Source organism: Alosa pseudoharengus, unplaced genomic scaffold, assembly GCF_046254945.1.
Source record: "Alosa pseudoharengus isolate Yale_2024_CS ecotype anadromous, Long Island Sound unplaced genomic scaffold, YU_APseudo_1.1 YU_APseudo_1.1_scf_2, whole genome shotgun sequence".
Lineage (NCBI taxonomy): Eukaryota > Metazoa > Chordata > Actinopteri > Clupeiformes > Clupeidae > Alosa > Alosa pseudoharengus.
In genome coordinates, this window is record NW_027468663.1 from 50,100,786 (window position 1) to 50,124,428 (window position 23,643).

Here is a 23,643-nt window from a genome sequence, read left to right on the forward strand (position 1 = left end):
AGTCATGTCAGGCCGATGGAATCGGCTTTGAGGTTCACTAGCCTCATAAATATTGTACGGATCACTTTGAACTTTTGTTCTCCACTTTCTCCTCTGAGCTTTGGAAATCAAGCCTCAAGAAGACTGGTTCTGTCTCACTAATGGCGCGTTGCTTTCATTAGTGAAATACTGCTGAGCGCCACTTTTTTATTATCCTTAACTTTACAGTGGTGGAGGACCTCTCTCTCAGCTCCTGTGAAAGTGCCAAAGACTTAGGATTGTCAGATGAAAGCGCTTGTGGTCAGTTTTATTGGACGGTACAATCACTTGATTTACATTGTAACACATAGTCCTTCATAGCGCTGCAGCTGCCGTATGTGGTAAAAACTCATTTATCGTGACTATAAAGCCTGAATGGAAGTATGAGGGAGTGCATGCCAACCCCCTGCCTGATAAGAAATAGAAACAGCAAATCATGTTAGTAATTCCCATAGACCTCCACTGATGGACCTCACTGGGCTGCAGGCCAACTCATTGGTGGAATGGAGACTTGCGCGAGAGCAATGGTCAAAGAGACTGTTTAATTGTGTCTTTGCAATAATAATGAAAACATACATTAACATTGTGAGGTATTAGGGCCAGGTATGGAGGTACTGTAGGGTGGAAAAATGCTAAATTAGGTCTGTAAATGGGAAAATGCTCAACACTGGTAGTTTTATACTCAATCATCTATTGATGTCTTCACCGAAAATAGCGTATTTTAAAATATCTACTTGAAAACCTCTTGCGAAAACAGTCCATATTTGAAACGCATAGCAACTTATAATGGAATTAAATGGGTCAGCACAGAAAATAATTGTAATGGAGGTAGTCATAATTCCTTTCAGCATATTAGGAACAGTTTGAGGTCCACACCTCATATAAATCATTTTACAGTGCTCCTGCTGGGTGTAATTCAGCAAATAATGAAAACCCTTGGAGTTGAAAGGAAGTTTTGATGAGGGTGAGTGAGTGTGTTCAAACCTTAATGTCTTACAGTAATGTGCTGCAGTAACACTATGACATCACATGAGGAAATAAAATGCATACAAGTTTAGGTGTGGGGAGTGGGTTTTGCCTAAATGTATATACAATATGATCATATGAGGAAAACGTGCATGATCTACCTTTAGACAGATATCATTTGAGCACAAACACACATACACGCACACACACACACACACACATATAGAGAGAGAGAGCGAGAGAGAGAGAGGAGAGAGAGAGATGTTCATGCAGTTTTGTTGAGATTGTGTTGAGGCTGTATAGATAGGTGAAGCAGGAGAAAAGAGGGAGAGAGTAGAGAGAATTGAAATGTCAGCATGGTGTTTGTTCTGTCACACTTGTCACAGCTCTACAAAGAGAGAGAAGGTTATTGCTGTTACCACATGGAAGAGCGAGGTCATTATGAGTCACTGACTTCATGAGTGGAGAGGAGGCGGACTTCATATCATTTGTGTGTGTGTGTGTGTGTGTGTGCGTGTGCAAGTGTTTGTTTGTGTTTGTGCATGCTGTGGGCATGCATACTGTACATGTGTGTGCACTGTGTGTGTGTGTGTGTGTGTGTGTGCATGAAGGAGAGAGAGAGAGAGAGAGATAAATTAGTTGTTAGTGTCTTGGAAATGCACATCTAAAATAAGGGAAACATTGACATTTCCTTGCTTGTGATTATGTGCAAGTCAGTTTCCATTTTTTTTAAAATTCAGTTACTTATAATCTTACTGTAATTTTCTACAGACTCATTTGAGCAGGTTAACGTCTTGTATTTCCTCCATGTATACCAATATTCAGGGTTCCCATGGTCATGTAATGCCCATTTTTCAGGCCTGATTTTTTTTTTTAAAAATCAGTAAATTCATTGAAAGTTTTGGAGAACTTACATATTTACATTTGTCTAATGAAATCAATGTTAGCATTGTAGTCTTCCATGGATGATGTTTTGTGAACATGTCATTTGAACAAGAGCACCTGTCAAATGCTCTGCTATTCTTTTCATTCTATTGATTGGCCACTCAACTAACAAATTATTGATTGGTGGTGAGCCACACCTGTTTTAATTTTTTTAATGATTTCTGTTGTGGCTATTTTGTACATTTCACTATAACTATTGCCTACTATTTCTGTTGTTGTATTATTGTTACTGTAATCTTGGCATTACTAAAAATGAGGACTACCCTCAATGAACTTACAAGAATAAATAACGGTGGAATGAATGAATGGACTTTAGTCCAACATCAGTACACTCTCTGGAGAGTTTTCTAGATGTTTAAGTAAAGATTAAAGAAGTGGAAAATGAAGTGGCTTAGTCCAAGAGGTCGGGTTTGGAAATCCACTTGTTATAGCAAGCTCTCAATCCTCACAGCGATTGTACCTGCGTCTTGGAAACAGTTAGAAACATCTTTTTTCAGTGTCTACAGTATGTAAAGTGTGTTCAGATTGGTGAGGCCATTTTTACAGAAGTCCTCATTGTGGCAAACAATAATACAAGTTACATTTTAGTTCCATATACAGCCACTTGGGGTTTGCATGTTGTGAAGAAAGGGAAATGTTTTTATTATCAATATGGTTTTTTGTCTATTATGGGGGCAATGTTCAGAAATGAGGATCTCAGTTTAGCTCAATGAAGTCTACTCATGTGTTTCTATGTGTGTGTGGACTCTTACTTAATACCTTTTTTTGACTGTGTGTTTGTTTATTTGTGTGTGCATGACCATTAGGCCGGCAGGCTGAGGAGGATGACCGGTAAAACTCAGACCAGCAACGTGACCAACAAGACTGACCCGCGCTCACTCAACTCCAGAGTCTTCATCGGCAACCTCAACACAGCAGTGGTCAAGAAGACAGACATTGAGGTCATCTTTGCCAAATATGGCAAGATCATCGGCTGCTCAGTGCACAAGGGCTATGCTTTTGTTCAGTATGCCAATGAGAGAAACGCCCGTTCTGCAGTTGCTGGGGAGAATTCTAGGGTCATCGCTGGACAGCCTCTGGGTAAAGTTTACTTTGGTGTTACTTCTGACCAAATGTATACATCTTTCTGTATTTGATTTGATTCTCTATTTAACTGATGCACTCCCAAAGTAGATGATTGTCACCAGAGTTCACTTGCGGCTCTAAATATCTAAACAACTTAATGTTAATGTAAACTTGCCATGTAAAGGGCTGTGTGAATGCATTTATGAGTATAAGTATAAGTATATACTCTTTTGATCCCGTGAGGGAAATTTGGTCTCTGCATTTATCCCAATCCGTGAATTAGTGAAACACACACAGCACACAGTGAACACACAGCACACACTAATCCCGACACAGTGAGCTGCCTGCTACAGCGGCGCTCGGGAAGCAGTGAGGGGTTGGGTGCCTTGCTCAAGGGCACTTCATCCGTTCCTACCGGTCGGGGTTCGAGCCGGCAACTCTCCAGTTATAAGTCTGAAGCGCTAACCAGTAGGCCACGGCTGCCCCCCTTTATGAGGTATTATGAAGTGTGACTGCCCCTGTTCTGCGTATGCAACACTCTGCCATTGGCTGAAAATATGAGTTCAACAGGTTGAGATTTATGACTTTGTGAAGATGACCTGTTGAACAGTGCCCATGTAACCATCACACCTGCCTGCTGTCAGTGCCCCCCACTGTAATAGTTTGCTTGCTGTCTGCCCTACTTTGCTTAGGTAAGTAGGGGGTAGATTTGCTGCATGGGTCTTGAGTAGGCGTTTTCCTTCCCGCCTCCCATATATAGTGTGTATTCTAGGGGTACAATTAGTGACTCAATTGTTTATTCACTGATGATAATCCACAAACACCACTGCCTGTAGCGAAGGGAGAGAGCAGTGACCCCACCCAGTCATGAACCCGGGTCTCCAGGACGCTAATCCTGCAGCTTGACCGCAACGCCAAATCGCTACACTGCCCATTTGTACCTCTGTTCAGCCAAAGTCATAGAAAAACCCTTTACTTGTTATCAAATGCTTTCAAATGACCTAACATATGAATGTACCTGAAGAGAAGTTGTACTGAATGGAAACAAATGAATGAAATCTAATGGCACTGAGCCCACCTGTATGTTAGGTATGGCGCTCTGTGGGGATGTATCTCTACTACATGAATGGACACTAAGGGAGGCGGGGGATGGAGGGGTTGGTGAGATGATGCATTCAAGGTGCATCACATTCAGGCTGCCATAAGCTTCTCAGCAAATCCCCACTATTATTTATTGATCAGATTTGCCCCTCCTTTACGGAAAATAAAAAGCCTCTCAGCTCTGTAACCCTGTTGAAATATGGAGTAGAGATCGGGGGGGGGGGCATTTTTTTTGTCCAGCTTTCTTTCCATTAGGAATATGTTTTGGCCTCTAATTTCTGGCATGAGTCAAGTAGAACACTTTTCTGAGCACTGATAGCTTTAGGTGAGTCATCTGTAGATGGTGGGAGTGCAAATATTAAGCATAGCCTCAAGCCACAAGCCACACAATCAAATGCAACAGAGCTTTTAGCTGTGAAGGGGCTACTACAACCTGTGGGTCTATGTGGGTGCGCCATCATGTTGATGTTGTAGGTGCCAGGTGGATAGCGGCTTTACTGCTTCAGTGCATTTTCATTTCTCCAGGACAGACTCAGGCAGTCGGTTTTGCTTCAGTCAGTTTGATAGTGGCAGGCAGGGTCAGAGCATCATTCTGCATCCACATGTGTCAGATTGACCAGGAGCCTCCACACTGAAAATGAATTGCATGAAGAGATAAAACAAAGTGCATGAAACATTCGGGAGCAACTCCTTAAGCGGGGTTCACATTCAACATGCTAACGGCAGCGCTGCGCTATGAAACCCATGGCTTGCGCGCGCAAGAACTGGTCTGCCACTGCGGCGAGCAGAGCGCAGCGCAAGAACTGGTCTGCCACTGTGGCGAGCAAAGCGCAGCGCAAGCCACATTTTGCCGCTAAGCCACTCTTGCGTGTGCCACAGGTGAAGTTCAGCCATGATGATAGGTGTTTTGCGCTGAGCCTGGTGGCAAGCATAACAAAAATCTTTGGGACATTATTTCAACCAAGAGCAGGCGATCGAAGCGCATGCCACGTGTAATGTGAAGTCCCCTTTAGGATACCAGGACAATGCAAAGTCTTCATATTTTTTATCCATGTCTTTGTCCAATATGTCTTTCAGATGCTCTGTGGTTTGCGGAAAGAATTACAGTGGCAGGTCAGTCTAAACAGAACCACAGGTTGCATCCCGGCAAATACTCAAGCTTCCCCCTCCTCTCAAATAAATAAATACATAAGTTAATACATATACACAGTACATACATGCATACATATATACATGCATACATACATAAATAAAGAAGGAATTTAGCAAGCTAAACACTGAATCTTAACACAAATCATACATTAATACAAATGGTTGGCTGGCATCAATTCATGATGAGCACAGTTCAGAAAAGGAGCTTGAAATTCACCACTTGTGGTGTTTTAGCACCAGGCTGTGTCTGTAGTTGGTATTGCATGTGCACTGCATTGTTGTGGAGTGACGTACAGCTTTCACTCAAGGCCACTCAAGGCAGAACATTCAAAATATAATACATACAGCACATTTTTGAGTGGCCTTTTAGTGTAACCAGTCCAATGGGCATCCGTGCAATAATCATGTTGTTTTTAATCATCAGCATCCTCTGATATATCAAACATGTCTGGTGAATGGGTTACCTAAAATAGTGTTGCTCATTGCATATGAATCCAGTTTTCTGGTCAGATATAGGCGCTGCATTGCTTTAAAAAAAAAAATGTGTTCTGTTTAGATTCCTAAATATTGAAATTCCTCTACATCCTCTACAGGCTGACCATGACTCACAGCAGGGGGTAAATCCTGACAGCCGTTGTGATGGACCAGTTCCAGGTCTTCTTTTCATCTATAAAAGGGGCACTGCCATCACACAATTTAGCAAGCTCTCCAGTAGAGTGAAAATATGTAGACTGATTGACTGTATTCCCTGCCTACATAAGACCAACCAGCACCATGTCATCAGTGTATTTGTACAAGTGGCAGGTAGCTCATCATTTGGATTTTGTTTGTGTATAAAGAGAATAGGTGAAAGCACACAGCCTAGAGGTGCTCCTGTATTCAGGAGAACAGTTTTAGAGATAATGCCATTCCACCCCTCTGTGGATGGTCTGTGAGGAATTCATTGATCCACTGTTGAATAACTGTTGATATTAATATCATAGTCTTTTAATTAAGATATGTTTCTGCATGCAATTTAAAAGCTGAGGTAAAATCGACAAAGAAGAGTCTGGCATAACTCTTAGGCTGCTGCAGGTGTTATAACCAGGTTCATTAGTGTCAGTGTTGCGTCGCCAGTACCCTGGCCCTTCTTATACGCAAACTGAAGTGGGTCAAGCCATTCACTGAGAGATGTTAAAAGATGATTGACCATGACTCTCCATACATTTGCATGGGATATTGTTCAGCACAACTGGTCTAAAATCATTGAGCTTTGTTGCTCTGGGCTTCTTAGGGACAGAAATGGAATTATTTGGAATTAGTTTCCATAATTTGGAACAGAATGATTATTTATTAGAAGGTGAGACAATTTTGTGAAACACTGCTTTGAGCTCAGACCTGTTTAAAATGTTGCTCTTTATATATTGGAGCTCATTGTGGGACAATGGCGCTCCTCACGGTGCCACGACGTGGCTCTCTCTCAGTCATAGTTTACTTTGTTTGGTATGTGTGTGTTTACTCTACTTTTTCCCGGATTGAATGCGGTTAGACACACATATGACAGGGAAACACTTCTGCATTTGAGACAAGTCAGCTATGGGGTGGATTTCAACCAACTTCAACTCCTTGCATTCCCGGAACTGCGGCCCAATACAGAGAGGACGCCGGCAGCGCACTATCCTGGAGTTCACCGCCCGAGGAGGAAACGCGGAAGGCGAGGAGGTACAGAGCGGAGATTACGGTGCCTGGCTCGCCGCGGTAGGCTACAGCTATCAACAACAGCACTGACCATCAGCACTGGGACCCCTCAGGGCTGCTGCCTCAGCCCAAGACTGTTTACACTATATACCCATGACTGTCTATCTTCACATAAACTCTGCCAGATATAAAAATCTGCAGATGACACATCCATCCTGGGGCTCATTAGGGGAGGTGATGAAACGCAGTACAGGCAGCAGGTGGATAAAATACTGGCCTATGGGGAGGAAAACTGCATTGTCCTAAACACAGACAAGACTAAGGAACTAGTTATTGATTTCTGGAAGAAAGCTACCCCCCACAACCCCTGGTAATTAAAGGTGCTGTGGTGGAGCGTGTTCACAACTTCAAGTTCCTGGGCCTGCATATCACCAACACTCTCAGCTGGTCAGAGAACACCACAGCCACTGTGAAAAAGGCTCAGCAGAGGATGTATTTTATCAGGTCCCTGAAAAAGACTGGCCTGAGCTGCCAGCCGCTCACCCAGGTCTACAGGGGGTTGGTAGAAAGTGTCCTCACAAAGGGCATTACTGTGTGGTATGGCAACACTACAGTAAAGGAAAAGAAGGCCCTCCAGAGGATTATTAAAACAGCAACGAGGATCACAGGGACAGAGCTCCCCCTCCATAGACTCCCACACAGACCACTGCAGGAACAAAATTAAATCAATTCTCCAGGACCCACATCACCCCAGTCACTCTCTGTTTAGGTGGAGAAACTCGGATCGTGTGCTGAGACATCATAGACCAGAGAGCATAAGGGCAAATACACCACGTTTTCAAAATAGCTTATACCCAGCAGCCACTAGACTGCTGGCTAAGGAAGGACATTGTATCTGGTTTACCCCACCTCAGACGCGGACTTGACACATTTTGACATGTGCGGACACGCTCTCACGCGCGCGCACACACACACATACCACTTCATCTTGCTGTGTAATCCCAGGGGGACAAGCTGGCACTATTGCACTTTTATTGTTTTTTAGTAGTGGATTTTTAATTGAGTGAATGTTTAATGAGTGTTTTTGTCTCTTTATATATGAGTGATCTGCACAAGCATTCCAATGCGCCTGTACGTTGTACCTGAGCAAATGGCAAAAATAAAGACTTGACTTGACTTGACTTGACTTGACTTGACAATGAAAGAAAGATAGAGACAGAGATTTTCAGAGGTTAACTATCAAGGAAGAGAGGAGAAATATAGGCTAAAATTCAGCTGTGGGATAGACTGTTCATTGTTAATAATTTATAAGAATGAAATAGATATTATTATTTGTAGAGGCGAAGGATGTACAGTTTGGAGAACTACAAATCTTTGTGCCATTTAGTCGTGGAATAAGTATGGCACATATTTAGCATGTGTATCTCTATTATATGTGCTAAATTAATTTCCAAAAAACAGGATATGATTATATAAACAAATGACTGTAATATGCAACTGTGCACCTGTGAATTACTCATTCAAACACTAGATGGCACTCAATACCCTGCCATGGGTAAAGTAAAAATTATGCATCAATTTAACACTTTCTGAGGTCTGTATTTATAGTCAACATTTTTTTCAAATCATCTTCAGATTAATATTTGATATTAAATAGTTATGTGAATGATACAAACTGGTCAGTCCAATAAGCCATCCTGGCTGTTTAGCCTAGCTCTGTGGTATAGGACAAAGCACCCAGTAAAAACGTAAAAGCCTTCATAGCACATCAATATTCCTGAAATACATTGTATGATAGTAGTCTACTATGCAGAAACAGCTGTAGGCCTACTGCTATTGGTGTTAGCAAGGTTTTTGGTAGTTAGGTCACTACTTCTAATCGAAACTATTTTCTGTTGCCCCCATTAATGACACAAATGTGGTCATGAAGAAATTGAATTCATGTCAAGTAAATGACAATAGTTCATACATATATCAGTTAGTTTAATGCAGCCTGGAGGAGTCCAAAACACGATTCTACGCCTGTGGGTTTAAAACAGCATCCCCCTGAATGGGACCAAAGTGGTATGGCCTGGAGTGTCTTACCTTAGCAGCTGAGCGCAAATACTTTATTCAAAAGGGTAGGAAGAGGTCCGTTCCGACGAAACGCATGAAACTGGACAAGTACCATACCACCATGTATAAAGGCAAGCGTCGAAATCAGCGACGTGAGTATTGTGATGTCAAATAAAGCCTAATTGAATGATGATGCCAAGCTTCCAGTAAATTAATGATTTTTTTCTTTCTTTTTTGTGTAAAAAGTAGGCTACGTTATGAATAGAAAAAGACAATTCATATTTTTAGTAGATAGTTAATTCGGTTGCTGCGGTTACTAAGTCATTGCTGATAAAGTTTTTGAATTATTTAAATGTGCTTTGAATGTTTAGAAAACAATATTAGTTTAGAGCTGTTTAAAGCTTTATAATGTCGAAATGACATTCGTGTGGGTGTGGACACAATTTATGTCAGAGTTTTTTCCTTCTCTTTGCCCAAATTACGCATTGGTGTCTGTTCAGTAGATCCTCGACAATCTGACCAGTAGCCTAGGCCGGCTAGAATTAACCTATAATAATGCACTGTCGATTGCAATGTAGTTGCATACTGTATTTTACCTGCAGGTGTTTCTGTTTGTGAAGTCTCAGGACAGGAGTCAGAGTCTAGGCTAGAATTCAGCCGGCTCACAATTTATTAGCTCATTTTTTTTATTATTATTTTTTTTTTATTACATATAGGGCATTATAAGACATTTCAGAAGCTTGAACTTATCGAACCTCTCCCAAACGGCATAGCGCGAATTGATGGTCACCGTTAGTGGGTATGACAGACCTCCCTCAGGACTTTGTTTTAGACTGTTGCATGCTCTGATGTCTTGGTTACATCATGATCAAAGAGATATGACTGGAGGAGATATCAACTGGATATAAATTAGGCATATGGGATGGGATATTATGGACAGTGTTCTTTGTTCCCTCAGATCCAGAGGAAACTGTCGTTTTCCATAACTGCTAGAAGTTTGTTTGCCAGTTGCAACAGACTGATACAGACAGATTATAGATTTAATCAACTTGGCCAGCAACTGTGCCATTTATGCAGTTAGTCTATCAGACAGACATGGTTTACAATTGAGAAAATGTTCCATAAGCCATGCTTGCATACTGCATTCTATCAAAATTATACTGTACTTATACTGTGCAGTACAGTGCAATTGCATAGAGTTTTAGAGTGATGTTTTTAGTACTCATTGAATATTCTCCTCAAAATACCTGGTCTTTGTCTTTGGCTCTAAGATGTTGCATTGATCACTTTGTCAATGCAGAATCTGGCAGTATCATTCTGCAGTCTTTTTTCATTTTAGCTACTCAGCAAAACAATTCTGAATGTCTGCATAATTATGGTATTTATGGTGTAATTTCATATGTAATGCATGGGTAAAACATTAAAACCTCACAATGTGTTTTTTTTTTTTTAAATGTGACCTAATTTGCAATGCTATACCCTATATGCGTCAAAATAGCCAATAGATATATGGTTTTGAAGGTCACTAGGTGCCTATAAGTCCATGTAGACTAGAGTCTCCTTCATCAGAAAAGGTCCAGATAGTCTTTGTACCCAATATGACCTTGGGTAGGAGAGCACAATGTTGTACTGGATTGTCACACTACTCCTTATATGGTTTGCTTCCGAACAAGTTCTGTGTGCAACTGTTTAGTGGTATTATTCAGGGCTCATTTAGGGACACCAGAGACAAAGGACATCACAGGGCCACCCACAAAGACATCTGGAAGCAATGAGCTGAAGCATCTTGAGATACAGTACAGACTTCCCAACAAGTATATACTGGTTACATGATGCCCAAGAAGACCTCACACTCTTGCATAGTCTCTATGTAGCAACTGGTTATACTCCAGTGTCGTATATAAAAAGTCATTTGCTCAAGGGAAAAAAGTTTATTTAGAATGGTTGTTGTTGGAGAACCCATCATGAGGGTGGAGGAAGGGTGGGTCGGGGACGCCAGACACTAGGCTTCTGGTGGTGTTGTAGGCATTCAATGAAACACTGATGAAAGAAGGAGCCTACTTGATATCCTCTGTTGGTGATTCTGTTTGTTGCGCATGGAGGTTGATTGGTTCTTTGGTAGGGCATTTAGGCTACTGGCATTGCATGTGGGGCACCGTTTTGGATCCTGGGTACAACAAGCAGCCCATTTACGACTGCCGTCAGCCAACTGTGCATGTAATGTTAAATGGGCTTGTAGTTGATTGGTCACTCTCGGAAATCCCCTTTACAGCACAATGGATTTAACACCTCTTCAGTGTATCTGAAATGAGCTCAGATACAATGCAAATCAAAAACACCAGCATCTCTTTGTGCCATCACATAACCTTGTAATTTCAGACCTGTATATAGTGAATCTTACCAGTGGTTTTGCCCCCCTTTATCCATTTACTGTTTATTGCACCTGAGGCTTAAAGCAACACCAAAGAGTTTTTTGTACCTTAATATAATGTTTCCAAAATTGTTTCAGTGGTTCATCAACTCGTAACAGGGTGAATGGCACTTCTACATTCGCTTTGCGGCCCTCATATCGGTTATGACCGCTCTATGTAAGTTTCCCAGATCGGGTAGCAGATCTGTAGTTCGAATGGAATGAGACATAAGAAACTACAAATTTGACTTGCTTCTGATGTCGCAATACATCATACTTTCATTAAATCATGCAACATACTCTGCCGTGTCTGTGGACATGTTATTTGCAAAGCCAGTGCTAAATAAACAAATAGCATGCGTGCAACAGAGGAAAAGTGCTTTAGTGTTGCTTTAAACAAGCAATATGGAGTTTAGGTCCAAGCTATTGGAATTGAATTGACATGAAAGAACTTTCTGACATTCCAATTCCAATTGAACTTCCTGTGGGGTGGAGATCATTCAAATCAAATTCCAATTCATGAATTGAATGGAGGCCAATTGTAAAATTCTGAATTTTGCACAAGCCAGGTTGGGGGAAGTGCTGTAAATGCAGATTCTTGCATCTTTTGTAGGATTTTGTAGGACACTGTGCTTAGCATGAATACATACAGGTGTGAACAAGAGGTAGTTTCAAGAAGATTCCATATTTGTCAAATGCAGTGCCAATTTTTTGTTACCTAGTGTTTGACTGATTATTGGTAGTTCAGTAAACAGATGTAAACAGATTTTACCTCAAAGTACATGTTGTTTCTAGGATAGTTCTCACTACACCATGTGTAACCTCTGAAAATCAGGGAACAAGATTTCCAAGACATTTTTTCAACATTTTGAAAATTTGTCCCCTCACAGCACTGTGGCTCAGTCACAGAAGCGGTGACTCTGGGAACATCAAAGGTGACAGCAATACTGTGGTTGTGCTGCTGTCAAAAAACTGTCAATGGTGCCCTTGCCATTAGCTTTTCAATCTTTGTTGGCATGTATAGGGCTCAGTGGAAAGACACAAAGCGACAAGTCCTGCTGAGATTTGGCCAGTCGTGCTGACAGTTACACCGCTTTAACCCTCACTGGTTACACTTTCTTAATTTACTTTGTCAGAGGCTATCAGGGGATGGAATTATTTTTCTTTTCAGGGTTTATGTCATTCCCATCTTACTTGTTTACTTGTAATGTGCATGTGTGCACCTTTCACATTTACATATGAGTGTATGTACAGGTATGCCACATACACATGCAGAAACACACACACACACACACACATAATACAGAGAGCTTGTGGGTATTGAGTGCTATTGAGTGCCTGTATTGCTGTAAGAGCATTGGCTTTGGGACTGTCAGTGTTGCAGTCCCTCTGAATATGCTTTGATAATTTACAAGCATCGTGAGGAGCTGCTATACAGAGACCCCTAATGTGCTTTCACCTGCTCTGAAATAATCATCAATCCCTAATTTTACACCAACTGATCACAAGGACCCTCAGAGGGGGTTGAGGCTGTAATTCAATTGCTGGTATTTTTTGCTGTTTGCCAGTTGCATTACCCCACAATGAATGGATCCCACAGATTTAATATGAACAGAAGAGTTCTGGTGGAGATTGTAGGGCAGTCAGTTTTGTCAGTGTTGATGAGCATAGACTCCTAATTTGTAGATAGCATGTAGCCCATCTGTGTCAACTAATGAGCTGAGGAGAACATTTAAAGTTTGTTTGATTTCAGCACCGAGGAGCATATCTGGTAAACCAAAGTTTTTCATACAAGAATGAGATTTTATAGATGTAGTGATGGGCTAATTAAGGCAGATGACACACACAGTATATCCCTTGATGGTTGAATGAGTCAGTGGAAATTTCCATGCAGAAACAGTCTGACTAGCCTCATCTCTCCCATTGTTTCTCTGTCACACTATACTCATCAGATCATCAAATCACTATCTGTCTTCATCTCTGTCTGTGCATAGTTCCTAAAGCACGGCATCACATGAGTGTCCTTGCCCAGTCCTCGTGACAAGACCTTCAGTGTGATTGAGTTCATATTTAGAACAGTGTTAATGGGCCAGAGAGGAAATGGCAGCACTGTGTGCTGCGTAGTTGTCGCACTTAGGGAAGTTAAGTGTCCTGTTCTGCCAAAGGTGCCTAATCCTTTCTTCCATTTCTCAACTCCATCATTTGTTTCCTCCTGTAGTGAGCAGAGTGCAGCCAGAAAGGGCCAGTAATTGTTGTAAAGCATCCACTTTCAATTCTGCTGTCTGTCAAACTCTTTCTCTCTCTCTTTCTTTCTCTCTCTCTCTCTTATCATTGACCTTCAAAAATACCCTGGCTTGCATGGTTGCAACTTGGCACCCTGGCACACACTGTTTATTGTGTGTCTCTGTTGGTGTGTGTGTGTGTGAGTTTGTGTGTGTGTGTGTGTGTGTGTGTGTTGAGCCAGGCAGAAGGGTGGAAAAGTCTAGCACTGATACAAACGCTGCATACAAAATGTGAGACTCCTGGAAGCTGAAGAATGATGCTGATATCTGCCCATATGTTTTTGCGTTGGTGGTAAAAACTTTGCTCATTGGAACAGAATAAAATATGAAACAGACTGTAGGGACATCGTGCAGTGAGATACTTCTTCCATGAATATGAATTTGTGGTACACATTTGCCCCGATAACATAGAGGAACTGGAATTACTGTTATTTTGTTTGTTGTTGTAACCTAATACATGTGTGTGACTTAACGTTGTGAGCTTTTTAATTTGTTAAGTTGTTTTTTGACTAATTTGTTAAGTTGTTTTTTGACTTTTGGTTCAAAAGTTCATTCATGGTTCATGAATAAAATGTAGCTTTACATGTACAACTACCTACAGTACATTCATTCCTGGTGAGTTGTTTTCTTTAATTATAGATTTTTACCACACCCTTTGTTCATTTCAGTTAAAACATTAAAATGTGATTTGTTTCTCAATTCATAATAAGGAAATCTGAACGGTTTTGGTTATCAGTGTGATTTTGTGAAATTGTATGGACATTCTGTTCCTTGTCTGTTCCTAGTAAGAGCTAACTAGGCAATAAACTGACCAATGTACCAAAGATAGTTATGAAAACCTTTATTTGAAATATTATCAGTTTGCAATGACACAATCTACTTAAATGCTCTCATAAAGTCTCATGCTAGCCTTCGTCTGCTGCGTTCCTCCGACGAATGTCATCTAGCACTGCCACCTACACACAAGCCAGTCCAGACTATTTTCATTTGTAGTTCCCTGATGATGGAACGACCTACCAAGTGCTACCTGAGCAGGGGCATCCCTTTGTATCTCCAAGACCTAACTCTTCTGAGATTACCTCTTCTCCTGGCACACCTAATATACACTTACCATGCACTTCCCTATACCTCCTTGGCCTTCCACCACCTTCCACCTCAAGTACTAGTCCACTACACTTTGACTAGTACTTGAATATCTGCACTCTCATTCTCTGGTAGTCTTGTGGTGTTTGTGTAAAGTAGTTTTTATTATCCCCTGGGTCTTTAATGTTGTTTTAATTTTAATCCTCATTTTGTACGTTTCTTTTGATAAAATCATCTGCCAAGTGAGCGGGTAAATTGTTGCCCAGTCTGTATGTCTGGGTTTCTTTTGTGCATCCTGACTTAGTCAGGACACTAAATTCCTATGTTTGTACTGAGCTGCTGTCTCCAGCTACTCTCTCCCAACACCATCACCTCCTTATCTAGTGGTGCTCCTCCCTACACATGGGGTGTGTCGTATCAGATATTCAAACTCGGGCCAGAAATTAAGTCAAAATATCTTGTCTACAACGTAACAAAAATGCACCATTATAAGTGCTGAAGTCAAAAACTTATCCCAAAAAGAAGGAGCAACAGGCAGTACACCGAGTTCCGTGCAAAATTCCTTTAAAGAAGCACTATGCAACAATTTTAGCAAAAATGACCTTAATTATGCAGGTTGAGAGTCGTTCTGATGGTTCTACAACACTTTCTGGGTCATTTGGTGGGTGGTTCATCTCCCCGCTTCTCCGCGGAAAAAACGAATATGCAACTTTCAGGACCCGGTCCGGGTAAATCCGGATGTGACTCAGTGAAAGTATCCAATCGCGCCTTGAAAATGTAGTCAGATTGTAGTTTCGAGTGAACATAGGGCGAGCTTTGGCGTCAAGTGAGAGACTCTGAAGACTGCAAAATGGACGCCAACTTGGCTTTGTTGCTGTTGAAATTGTAAGTAGCCTCCCTTGGGTGAACTTCGTCTTTGTAATGTGGTTTGATAGTCCCTCTTTTATTGTGAGCCCTGTATGTGTTTAGGTTGGTTTCTTGATGGCTAGCTCACTAGCTAGTGGGGGTTTAGCGTACAGTAGCAGTCACTTGCTACCGAAGCTGCAGGGAGAGCTGTGTAGTGAAAAATGCGAGCCCAAATCCGACAAAAACCCAGAAAACAGCGAAGGAATAACCAGACCTGCATAGTGCTTCTTTAATGACTACATAGCGAAAAGCCTGACTGGATTGCACGATTGCACGATTGCACTCCCGAACAATTGTTAAACACCAATATTTACCACTCCTTAGATGCTGACACAACATTTGGCAACTTCGAACCCACAGGTGGCGTTATGAAAGGATCGTTGTTCGATCTTATCTTTGCAAGTCAGCACTGTTGCTGCCAAGGGTACGAACTTTTCACCGTAGTTCAGAGGTTTATACAAAGTTCAGGGGTTTATACAGTGAACACAGGTCACACATCGTTCATGGGTTACATATCGTTCACTCGTTTGCTCTCTTACTAGCTGTTTTGAGTAGAGCCCGCCTCCGATGACGTCTTTATCTCTGCAGCTGCAAGGCCAATGCTTTTTTTCAAACAGGCTTCGCCCATCCACAGTGAGACACAGAGCGACACAGAGAGACATTGGGATACAGAGCGCACAAGGGGGAATTCTGGTCTTATTTAAAATGTTATAAAAGTATGTTAGATAGGAGTAGTATATTACTTGATTATGGTCTCAACTTGGTTGAGGTTATATTAATACATGTTTTACAGTTTCAAACTCGTTCTCTCATCATGATGTCTACAAACCATAGTGATAATTTTAGGTGGCCGTCTCAGTCCCTCACAGACATATTCAAAAGTTCCTCTCTAATGAATGTTGATGTTTGCTCCACTCAAGCTTGGGTACTATGAGCTATGCGTTAACAAGCTTTTAAGGACAAGTCTCCCATAGTGCTCTGTGTTGAGGCATTTTGGAAGGGGATCTTTTTAGAACATTATTTGGCTGTTTCTGTGTGATCTCAAAGCAGCCCTGTGATCTGACGTCAATTATTTTGTTTGATACTTAACTTGCTCTATATTAGGCTACAGTGAATAAAATGAGTTTGATGGCGTGTTATGCAGTAAGTGGGATGGCAGCCAGGATCATTTACATCTGACCGATAAAGTGATTTCAGTCAGCCAGTACTGATAACCATATTGCCAATATAGCCTATATGAGGCTGTTTAACCAATCATCGCTTATTAGATTTTTATGTACACACAACAGCCTTCACAGCTATTTTGGGTGAAAGCAGATGCTGGATGAATATTTCCTTAGTTGAGAAAGTAAAGTTGCCATATTTTTCCCCCCCTGACAGACATTAACATGGCTGGAGAGCCCAGACCTTATAGGGCCAAGATAGGGTCCAAACGACCACTACCCTCTTTGTACAGGTGAGATAAAGCATGACTCATCCTTATGGAAGGCAGGTTTGAATGCATTTTCTTGACCATTTATTTAGCTTTGTTTTGTCTTCACAGTGGGTATGACTTTGACTATGACTACTACACGGATGACTTCTACAACAGGTGTGTAATCCATGTGTAAGATTGCTTGGTTATACTCTAGGTCCATGAAAATTTGAATAATTTTTCCAAGGTTGGGTTTGGTGATAAACAAATATGATAGTGTTTCTTAAATATTCCTAATTATTTCACAACACGTTCATTCTTAAATCCTTACACTGGCTACAAGTATTTTACCGGATAGACTTAAGTTTCTGTTAGTCTACTAATTTATACATCATTTAATGTTTATGCCCAGAGTATATCTGATATAATGCAATCTTATGTACTGAGCGGATCTCTTGGATCATTAGGAAAGAATTAGTCCTGCCTAAGCCTAAGGTAATGATGAGGTAATGATGTCTGATTGTCTGTAGCTAGTGCGGCTGTCATAATAAGTTGTCAGAGGGCATTAGAAGGGCCTCCACAATAGACAATTTTAAATCCAGGCTCGAAACCTTTTCTATTTGACCAAGCGTTCAGCTCAATTTAAGACACAGCTTTACTGCTTTTATTTTCTGTATCCTATTATTTATTTGCTTTTGATGTTTTTATTATTCTTTCATTTTTATGTTATTTTGAATTGTCTTTCCTTTTGATCATTTCTAATGCACTTTGTCTGTAGTGCTAAAGGTCCTATATAAATACAAGGTGGTATGTAAATAAAGTTGCTTTGCCAGACTTGTGAATTATGTATGCCATGTACAGTACTCTCCTTTTATGTCTATAACCTCTATGAGGTTCTTTTTTCACTGTCTCTTCCTGGGAAGGAACATTTAAATGGCACACGGTAAAAGGACTAAAGCACCTCCATCACACAGCCATGGCTATTCATTTTATAGCACTGTTACCCTTCAGCATTATTAATATGCACCCGGGGTGGTTTTTTAAGGGGATGAATAATCTTGTAAGAGTAGAAAGCAATTTTAAAAGCAGTGGCCCCATGCCGAAATAAGTTATTAGTTCCAGTAATACAATTTCATGAATGAATCAAGGCAATTAGTACAGCTTCAGCCATTCCCTATTTTTCATTTGGACTAATAGGTGTGTATAGGGCATATTAAGCCGCCTTATACGTGTGGCATATTTGCCATAAATGGTTATGCTGACTCCTCCCTGGTCAGAAATCTTGCGAGGAGATGCTTTGCATGGTCGATTGATGATGCAGTGATGTTCCTTCCGCTTGCAGATAATGGCCCCATTGCTTACTGTAAGATTCTGAAGTCTTGAAATGCATCTGTAACCAGTTCCATTGATATGTTTTGCAATAATAAGGTTGCGAAGGTCTTGGGAGCTCTTTGCTTTTATCCATCATGCTTCTTGTGTGACACCTTGGTAACAAAAAACCTTTTTACAGCCCATCAATATGTACAAACTCAGCTTATATTAATTTGCACAGATAGGAGGGATAATTACTCTCTAACTACTAATAGATTCCAGCTCCTTCCTTACTGCCTTTTCTTAACGTGTTCAATTTGTTCCTGTGTCATTCCACTTTATTACACATAACTCTACTTATGGACTTTAATTTTTAGGTTTTTTTTATAAGGGTGGATTACCTGGCACTGTGATAAGCAGTTAGCCTACTTATTATTTTACTCTACTGATCAGCTACCACCTGTTATGGTCATTTGAATGGCACTTTTAATATTGTTGTCAGTAATTATGATGCTAATTTTTTCATCAAGCCCTGTATTTTTTCTGCATTTTACACATAACTGTAACAAAGTGGCTCTTGACAGCTGGACCGTTCTCAGGCTGACGCAGCCTAGCCCACTACATTTGTACCTCCTGCCACAGTCCTCCCTCTGCCCTGGCTAATGACACAAACCCTGTCCCTGCAAGGCAGCAGCATAGAGTCAGATTGGCCCCAGGGCAGTAATAGACCAGGCATAACAAAGACATCCATCTTCCATTTGGCACTTTCATGCGTTTGTTTTCTCGCTTCTTATTTAAAGTGGCCTTTCATGCAGCTCCCAGGAAACTAAATCTGTCGTCGGTCTGTGAATGCTAATGCCACAGGGTCAGTTGTGTAACAACTTTTGAAAGCGGAAAGAAATAGCATTTTAGTCATTCCCTTTCTTGGAATTTCACCGTAGGGTCAAATGAGTAGGTAGATCATGATAATGTTAACTGCAGCGCATCACAGCAAGCTCATATTTCAATGTATCTGTGGTCACTCTTAAGCTGATTTGTTCTGTATTAAACAAAGAGGGCTCTGACTTGCTATTTATGAGGTAATTAAATAGCCCCTCCTCACTTGTGTCAAATGCCATCAAGTGTTATGACAGAACTGCCTGTGTCTAACTGCCTTAATAATATTTTCAGCTATTGGCCAAACCCAAAGGCAGAATATTTCTGCATTCGCAGTGGCGATGTTTGAAATCCCTTCACCCTGAGTGTGAATGTGACGGCTCTGTTTTTTGTATGCTTGTCCATCCCACCAAAGCGCTGTCCCCCACCCCCATTCCTCTCTCTACCTCCGACAGATTATTTGACTTCCACAGGCGGCTGGCGCTCCACCCTCGGGCAGTGATCCCCGTCAAGCGCACTCGTTTGGTGGCTCCCTCTGTGCGGCGGGTGAAAACATCTCTCCCTTCCAGGACTTCTTCCTCCTCCTCATCCTCCTCTACCTCTTCCTCTGCCTCCTCTCCTTTGAAACAGTTGAGCTGTGGCTCCACAGACGTGCCCCCCAGGCGTAGGTCTAGCACTGTGTGCCAGATGTGAATCACCCAGCCAGTCCCCTCATCTCTCTGTTTTTACCCATCGCTGCTGCACTGGTGGCCTGCTGCTTCGCCATAAGCAACTGGCAATAAGATGCAAGTTGTGTTAGTAAACCGTTTCTTTGATGCTGTAAACATTATGTTTTTTAGTCGTCTGGTTCAGTCCTGCCATTCTTTCTTTGATCATGTCATTCCCAAATCCCAACAAACACCGTTCCAGTTCATTATGCCTCAAACTTTTGATCATCTGAATGTACCAATTTGTCTCATTTAAAATAAAAATGAAGCTTGAGTTGTGTTGTAGAACTGTGTGCGTGTCTTGTCTGGACTCTGTACTTTGATGAGCAGACATAACATGCCCTCCCACCCTCATCATGAACAACAACATTCACCTTGCCCGCTCTCATTGCACATCAGAATTGCACCATCACAGAATGAATATGTGGGTTATTATTATACCAACAAAGGTGAAATGTCAACCCTGATTCCCATTCTGTTGTCTTTTTTTCTTGGTGCTCACAGTGAAGATGGACCAGCTCCTGAGCATCAAGCGGGAGCTCTCTCAGATCAAGACCAAGGTGGACTCTTTGCTGGGCCGCCTGGAGAAGATGGAGCGACAGCACTGTACCGATGCAGGTGAGCTCGACAGAGATGGAGCGGCCATTAGGACTGTAGGCTGGAACTCGGAGGCTGAGATGGAGAAACAGGAAGCAGAGGGGCACTCTGTTCCATGCGCTGCAGGTTTTTTGTCGTCGGGCTCTGCAGTTGTTGCTTCTGTAATTGCACTCCCATCTACTTTCTCGCCATCTCGGCTTTCTGACAGTTGGCCACATAATTTGGTGTCTGATTATAGAGCTTGAGCTGCCCACACACTCCCACACATATTTTTTACCTTTTTGGATTTTTAACTCCTTTCTTTCATTCTCTGCTTTACTTTCTATCTCTCACACACACACACACACACACAGACACACACTCTATCTCTTTAGAGTTTGCCTCTTTCAGACACACATCACCATTTTGTTCTCTGGACTTTTCACAATGTTTGATTTGGTTCTGTTCCACTTCTCTCAGAGTCACAGAGGAAGCGTGATGATGCCTACCAGTCACTCCATAAGCAGCACATCTCCGACTCAGCCGAACATTCAGGAGATGACATGGAGCCGGGGCACCTGGAGGGAGAGACGGAGGAAATGGCCGATGCTAGATGTAGGGACTATGATTATGAAGGCATCAGTGATATGGTAATTATTGTTTTTCTTCGCACCTCAATGCCCCAGTTGTTTAAATGCTGTGAGAATGCATTAGTTTAATGGGATTATCAGTGTAAAGGGCCACAGTGCAACCGTCCACAGTGAATCCATCCCAGCCCAACAAATTCATTTTGGCTTCTCAGAATGAAACTCAAGGATGGTGTGCATCATGACAATGTTAAGAGTCCTTTGCAGGAATTTGCAGTGTTCTAAGAGAAACCATAAATGCTGTATTTTTCTATTATTTACAGGTGGAGAACCACATATCGGACATAGACATTTGAAAAAGGTTCGTTTATTGGATGTGTATGCATAATAGTTTAATCTTTGTTATTGTACCACACAACACATATCAGTTATATTGAGTCATACGAAGCAAAACATATGATTGCAAGGAGATAAAATGGTGTTGGAGTCCAGCACTCTTTCTCGATGCAGTTTACCCTGCACTGTATTTGTTACTAAATAGATAGATAGATACTTTATTGATCCCCAGGGGAAATTCAAGGTCTCGGCAGCAACACATACACATTCTTTAACAGCAGAAAAAGTAATTGAAGTATATAATATAAAAACACAACTAAGCAATAAGGACAGTAGAAGATAAAGAATATACTAAATATACTAAAATACAAATTATACTAACTAACACTTACCCTAAATCAATTCTAAAAACAGTATCCACATAGGGTGATTAATCAATCAGAGGCGCTTGCAATGACTGAGGCAGGGACTGAGCCTGTGATTCTCTGTGCATAGTAAGGTAAGGTAAGGTGCTCTGTGTGAATGAGTGTCATGGTGATAGTGCAATGGTGATAGTGGTCATGGTGATAGTGCAAATGAGTAAGTCCAACAGTGCAACAATGCAGAAATAAAGTCTATATATCTATATATTTAACTATTTTAAGAAAAGGTATAAGTGTGGCCACAGTTCGGCTGTGGCATGGAGGGAGGGGTTATGCATATGTGCTAATGTGCTAATATAGCACGCAAACAGTGAGGCAGAAAGACAGTGGTAAAAGTGGCTAGTGGACAGACAGTATCCAAACATGGAGGGGGTGAAGAGGCAGACAGACTATGCAGAGAAGTCTATCTCTCCTCTTCCCTTAAGTGAAGCATTGAACAGTTCAATGGGCCTGGGGACAAATTACTTTCTCAGTCTGTCTGTTGTGCAAGGCAGTGAGCGAAGTCTCCAGCTGATCAGGCTCTTCTGCATAACAATAGTGCTGTGGAGTGGGTGACACTCATTGTCCAAGATGTTGATCAGTTTGTTCAGGGTCCTTTTGTCAGATAGTGAAGTGATGCACACCAGTTCAGATCCCACTACAGAGCCAGCTTTCCTTACCAGCCTGTCAATTCGCCCGCATCCTTCTTCCTTGTGCTTCCTCCCCAGCATACTACTGTATAGAAGAGGACGCTGGCAACAACAGACTGGTAGAACATCCTGAGGAGCTTGCTGCACACATTGAAGGACCGCAGCCTCCTCAGGAAGTACAGCCTGCTCTGCCCTTTCTTGTAGAGTGCATCAGTGTTGGCTGACCAGTCCAGTTTATTGTCCAGGTGGAGACCGAGAGAGACCCAGATACTAGCATGTCACTCACCTGCAGAACTCAGACAGAATGGCTTATTTGAAAAACCACCCATCAATAAACACCCACAGACCAAAATAAGGCCAGAAACATTTCTTGTGAGCTGTATTATCATAGTGTTAACATTCCCTTTGTGATCTGTACCTGTTCACTTTGCTTTTTAGATCATAGAAAATCATGAAGGCATTAAGGGACAGGTTACGTCTGCATGAGGAATAGAGGAAGAATTGAGGGGAAATCATCTTTTTTTCACCTAGCCAGACATTCCAAAGTGAGGTAACATGCTATTCTACAGGGGTAAATCTTAAAACCTCATGACAGCAGATGATGTGTTTTTCTGTGACTGTGTGCTCAACTACTATTATAGTTTTGCTTACCCCATAAAATGAAAGACCATGTTTCTTATGCTGAAGTTTTGATGTTTTTTTTTCTGCTCTTGTGTCTTTTTTCCTATTCTTGGGTTTTCAAGGAGAAATATTATCTGAAGAAAATAATCTGTTACTCTTAATGATTAAAAAGTCAAACCTCATAACTGAGTGTGAGTACTCTTTCCAGTAGCTATTTTGTTATGAACCTCATTTTATTTTTTATCTTATAGAATGTTCCCTATAGCCATTGTTTCTGCCACAGGTGATTTGAATACGTGTGGTATTTCCCAGAATATTGCATTTTCCATCATTAATAAACATACTTCTCATACTTGGAGGTCTCAAATAGTTGTACAACAAATTACAGACAAGCCTGACACCAAGTTAAATGCCATCAATCAAAGGAAATAATTACCATGCTATAATTAAGTTCCCACTGGAAAGCAACCAGGGCAGATGTCAACATGAACACAATGCTACTTA

At 41.4% G+C, this 23,643-nt stretch overlaps 1 protein-coding gene across 1 annotated transcript; it reads left to right on the plus strand.

Annotated features, from left to right (window-relative positions):
• Positions 1-2,753: 2,753 nt before the first annotated feature.
• Positions 2,754-23,318, plus strand: LOC143134769 (RALY RNA binding protein like). The gene is given in 6 exon segments (XM_076295401.1): positions 2,754-3,009; positions 17,041-17,251; positions 19,717-19,925; positions 20,473-20,586; positions 21,025-21,194; positions 21,455-23,318. Coding segments are annotated over 6 exon segments (993 nt in total). The 3' UTR covers positions 21,488-23,318.
• Positions 23,319-23,643: the final 325 nt, after the last annotated feature.